General features: G+C 41.4%; 1 protein-coding gene across 1 annotated transcript in view; it reads right to left on the bottom strand.

The window, feature by feature from the left end:
- Window positions 1–5,783, bottom strand: part of CPVL (carboxypeptidase, vitellogenic like) — a 122,713-nt gene that overhangs the window by 62,125 nt on the left and 54,805 nt on the right. Inside the window, 1 exon segment of the mRNA XM_006019596.2 lies at window positions 3,581–3,754. Coding sequence (XP_006019658.2) covers window positions 3,581–3,754 — 174 coding nt within the window.

Below are 5,783 nucleotides of genomic sequence, written 5' to 3'. Positions count from 1 at the left end.
TTTCCCTCACTCTTGCTCCTTTTGTTGAACAGATCTTATGCAGTGGGTTATGCTCTGTTCTGCATCAAGAAATATTTAAGAAGGACAATCCCCCCTTTACCTGTTGAAGGAAACACTTTTAGTTTTGATAAGTTATGGTAAAATTGACCATTCCAATTACTTATATGTAGCCAACAGATGAAAGTTCAGTATTTATTAGTCAGAAGTTTGCAGGGCTTGCATTGTTATTTGGGCAAACAAACAGGCAAAACCTCTTATGTACAGTACTCAATGTATTCAAAGATTTGTTTCATCTCAAATTAATTAGCACATTTTCTGAAAATTTGTATTTTAAAATGTGCTTCTATCATTCAAAGAGGTTGTTATGTCCTTCTTATATAAAAGTGTTTGAATCCATACCTTAAGTGCAAATCTCAACTCACCGTTATCTAGATAGTCATAGATACAACTTTCATAGTTTCATAGTGGCTAGGGTCAGGAGGGACCTGAACAGATCATCTACCCTGACCCCCTGCCACAGGCAGGAATGAATGCTGGGTTCACAAGACATAAAATTTTCATAAAATTGCAGAATGGAAGTGCATAGTAAAAATGGAAACAGGAAAATTCAGTTTAGTTTAATGATGAGGTAGCAGATTTGTTGAGACATATAAATATCCTTCAGAAAACAAAGATTCGACCCACCTGAAAGCAACAAACTATAAGATAGATATGAAAAGTAACATGGAAATCCGAGTACCAAATATATAGAAATACAAGTATATCCAATGGGAATCCTGCAAGAAAAATCACTTGGTTCACTGACCCTCCAAAGAAAATAAGTGATCAGTTGAGAATAAGGACACCAGAGAAAGTAATTCTTTTGTTTTGTTGCTTCCATCATCACTATAGAGAATGTTGAGGAGATAATAAAAGTGAGGTACCATCAAAGAAGGTGCTGTCAAAAGTGGAGTTTCTGGAACAAACTGATTAAATGGCAGTAACCAATAATAAAAGCATGTGCTGATAAGAGTTTCTGAAGGAACTTAGGAGTTTAATGATTGAGTTGCTAGCCAAAAAACAAAAGAAATCTCATGGAAAAAAAATCAGCAAATATTTACTTAAAAGGTTCCAAGAAAGCCTTTCTTCAGTTCTGGGTGAAATTGTTGAAAAAACAAATCTAAGACAACTCAGATGATCATGAAGTGAAAAGTGCAAGCCAATAAAGCCTCTTTCAAAGACATCTGCTTCTCCAACAAATAATTGATAATGGACAAATGGCCAATATAGTTTATTAAGACTTTCATAAAAATTCTGACAAATATTAGTCACAAGATACCATTCAGCTGTAGGATGAAAGGGTGCATCTACACAAGATGTTTACTGTGGAGTTGACTAATTAGCTCCACAGTCAAGTCTCAGTATGTATATGTGCAGCCCTATTAGGCCATAGTAAAATAATTAACTCTGCCATAGGTTAGTACACAAGTACTATTCTATGGCAGTGTTCTTTAGTGTCCAGCAACACACATGTAGATGCTGATGGTGCTAACTAGGGCATGAGAGTGTTCCAGTGCAGGGGCTTTCTGCCAGCTAACCCTGAACTAGAGCACTCTTGTGCCCCAGCCAGCCCTTCTGCACCATGTTCAGCTGGGTCAAAGCAACCCTTGACTGGCATGCTGACCCCTGCAAGCCCCCTGCCAGCCATGGCTACTCTGACCTGACTTAATGTCTTGTGGTCCCAGGTGCATGTATAAATGCAGCACTCAGGGGCAATAAACTCCAGGGCAGTATGCACTGCAGTTTATTGTGTCGCATTAATTGCACATGTAGATGCACCCAGAATGTATTAAAACAGGCTGAGGCCAAATAAAAGAACAAGGATGAATAATGAATGTTCACTTTGAAAAAATTCATACAGAAATGCCCCAGAGACAAACTAACAATTGCTGAATGCACTGATTAATTATTTGGAAGGGAGATGAAGAATGAGGTGGCAATATCTGCTTAAAAAAAAAAATTAATTTTTAGTCAACACTAGAGAAAAATAGAGGAAGATCATAGAAAATACATACAACATGGCAACAAATGAGATTCTGTTTTGACAAAAAGGGAAATAAAGCATTTTGTGCTAGATCTTAAATTAATCATACCTCTATGTTCACATTCTTTGGTTGTCATGGATAGGGTCAGTGAAAATATTTTCTATATGTACAGCAATTATCAAACATATAAAATGTGTTAGGATGTGTATAGAATAAGAAGATATTTTAAACATTATATTATCAATTATGCAACTGAAATACTGTGTTAAATTCTTAAGAGACAGAAAAACTAGAGCTAGACACAAGCAAAGTATATATCAAGCACAAAAGACTTTCAGATGAGAGACAGAAAAGGTAGGACCAAGTTCCATAAAATTGTAACTCGTATAGAGAGAGCAATTGTCCCTTCTCATAAACCAGGAATGAAGGGGATAACCAACACTATCAAATGGCAGAGGCAACAAACTTAAGAGTAACAGAAAAATACTTCACATAGTGCCTGAACCACACACAACCTCACTGAAACAAGAGCTTTACAAAATTTCAAAAGTATTACACAATTTTGTGGCTGTTCTTTCATCTTTCTCTAAAGCATCTGGCACTGGCCATTGGACACTGAACTAGTTTCAGTTAATTCACCAAGTATTTGCATTTCTACATCCTTAAGCCAAATAATACTTCCCTTGAAAATGTTTGGTCATTATTTTTGCACTATTTCCATGTACCAGCATACCCCGGTCCTTTCTTCTTAGATCTTGGGGCTTGGGTATATTTTTGGACATAGTTTATATTTAATGGTACAGTACAAAACCATTTTGCTTGTCAGCATAAAAGTTCTGAAGCTAAGCAGCTTTGTAATTAAAAGCCTTAAAATTGCTTTCCATAATTTATTCATGGTATCAATTACAAGACTCCCACTAGAGGAAGTCAAACTAATTATATTTAAAAAAATTAAAATTAGTTTCTTGTGTTCAATTAAAATAAGTCAGAGACTCTGCAGGGCACTCAATGCTACTGACAAGCTGTAAAAAAAAAAAAAGGGATGGCCAACTCTAAGAGCTATCTGAAGAATGCTCAATTCAATTTAAAAAAATTGTTACTGAATCCATGTCTTTGTCATTTTAGTCTTAACGAGAGCTCCCTACCTCCCAGCACCCGAGTAGCATAAAGGGTATAGTGTTTTCATTGTAAGAAATCTGCACTTAAAAAGAATCAGGGAAATCCAATGACATAATTTCAGTTAAGAATTTTGGCTCAGAGCCTGAGATGCCATGTATTGCCTTTGCTTTTCAGTGACCATATATGCTTGCTTCCACCATAGGAAGTGTATCTACCATCCCATTCTATAGTGATCCTTAGTGGACGCTGCTGGCAGCCAGTGCAGCATTCAGAGTAGCTTTCAATAGCTGGAAAATGTGGGTTGAAAACACCACAACATTTGGGTCAGAGGTTTCTGTGTAGATATTAGTTGAGTTAGACACAACATTTAAATAAGAGCACAGCTTAATTTTGCACTAAAGCAAGGTGCCTAGAGAAGCCAGTTGAAATCTTCTTACCTTATAATTATCCATTAATATAGCTAACCATGACTTTATTGTGTTCATCACATCTTCAAGCAAATTCTTCTCAACCGTAGACCCATCATGGAAAGTAAGATTAGCCACATGGATAGATTTCCTTACTTCTGGGAGCAATAAAAACTCTCCAAAATATTCCTGGTCATCAGGCCACTGTAGCAAAGAAGTTTAGGTAGGAAAAATTGTACTGAACAAAATAAAATGTTATGCATCCATTTCTTAAATCACAAGTTATGAGATGGTGGTGTGATTACGGAATGGAGAATTAGCAAGCATTTGGGAGATTCTAAACTCAGTATTAACTTTAGATCTCTGATTTAAAATGTCAGGTCTTCATCTTGTGCTGTTGTATATGCTAACCTACATACTGTGATAATAAGTTTTGAAATATTCCTGAATATTTGAAAGATAGAGGTAACTTAATTAAAAAAAAAAGAAAAGAAAGAAAACCAAACCTCTTTTTCATGGGCTTCAATGAAAAACTATTGAACACAATACTTGTACATGATAAAACATACATAATCCAAAACTCAGTGCCTGAAGACGTGCTAGGAGGCTGCTCCAACGTGCTGTAATTACAATGTCTGTAATTACAGATTAATTGAATGTACTGGAGGGTGATAATTACCATGCTCCAGCAGCCTCCTGTGTCTCGTGTATCGGCATCCCCATGCTTCAAAATGGTGGTGGAGACTCTTGAACTAAAGTTTGTCAAACAAGCTTTAGTTCAAGTGGCCCTGCTACCATTTTGAAGTGGGAGCACGCTGACACATAAGATGCAGCAGCGCTTTAGTTAGAGCAGTTCTCTAATTAAAGTGTCCCTCCCCCACCCCTGGAGATCATATAAAAGTGCCTATTATGCCCCAAATTCATCATTTCCATATAAAAAAAAAGCTTTCATATACAAGCATCTGATACTGTACCAGAAATAGTATATACAAGAAAGAATTGTTTAGGTTGTATTTTCTCCTTTTTGAAAGCTCCAGTCAGAGTACCAATTGCTCCCTGCAATCTCCTGAGAGCTGCTCTAAGCAAAATGCTGGAGCACGTGTATAGTAGGGCTGTGTGAAGCTTCAGTAGCTGATTCGATTTGGAGGAGATTCAGCCCAATTTGGGGACCGAATCTCCAAATCTGAATCAAATTGGGAGACCAGTTAAACACTCTGAACAGATTTGAAGCATCCAAATCAATTCGGAAAAACTTCGGAAAAGATTTGGCCACTTTGGAGATTTGGCCATAGACTAAACAAGCAGGTGACACAGCTGCCTCCAGATGGTAAGTCCGTTGGTGTTGGGGGAGGGGAGAAGGAAGGAGCATGGAGAAGGGAGGGATTGAGGCTGGGACAAGCTGCCCAGCTGGGGCAGGGAGTGCGTTACTCGGGGAGGGGGTGCAGGATGCAGGCGCTGCAGCACTGGGAGCGGGGGCACTGCCCTGCTGCCGCCTGCCCAGCCAGGATGGAAGGGGGGCGGGTTGTGTGCATGCGCTCCAGGGAAAGGGGGCAAGTGGCAACAGGGCATTGCCCCCATATCCAGTGCTGCTGCACCTGCATCCTTCACCCTCTGCACTGGCTGGCAAGCAGTGGCAGGGCAGAGCCCCCACTCCCAGCACTGCCACGCCTGCATCAGCCGCCACCCCTCCCGCAGTGCTGGCTGGGCAAGTGCCACCAGGGCATAGCCCCCGTGGCTTCCCCCACCAGGACAGAGGCAGGCACAGCTGGAGGAGCCACAGGAGAAGCCCCCATGGCTTCCCTGCCCAGCCCCATCCCCCTAGCCTCTCAGCACTTAAAAAAAAGAAAGAAAAGCCCTGCACTCACTGGATGCAGCACCAGTGACCAAGGCCTCTGAGGGCTCATGTTAGAGGCCCCCTGTGCAGCACGGGGCAGTGGGAAGCAGCGGGGATTGCCCCCCCACTTGGCACCCATGCAGCAGCTGCCCCATGGCGCAGATGCATTGCGGCTCAGCAGGGTTCTGTGTGCTCTCTGGGAGCTGGGGCAGCTCCACGCATCAGCCGGAGCCCAGCACCACTCAGCCCCAGCAGCCCCAGGTGCACCTTGCACCATGGGGCAGCTGCCACACGGTTGCTGGCGGGGGGAGGTGATCCCTGCTGCCTCCCACTGTCCCATGCTGCACAGAGGGGGCTCTGCCATGAGTGCCCAGAAGCCCCAATTGCCGCTGCTGTCTC

Source organism: Alligator sinensis, unplaced genomic scaffold (assembly GCF_000455745.1).
Source record: "Alligator sinensis unplaced genomic scaffold, ASM45574v1 scaffold29_1, whole genome shotgun sequence".
Lineage (NCBI taxonomy): Eukaryota > Metazoa > Chordata > Crocodylia > Alligatoridae > Alligator > Alligator sinensis.
This window is presented reverse-complemented; position numbering and strand designations above follow the sequence as displayed.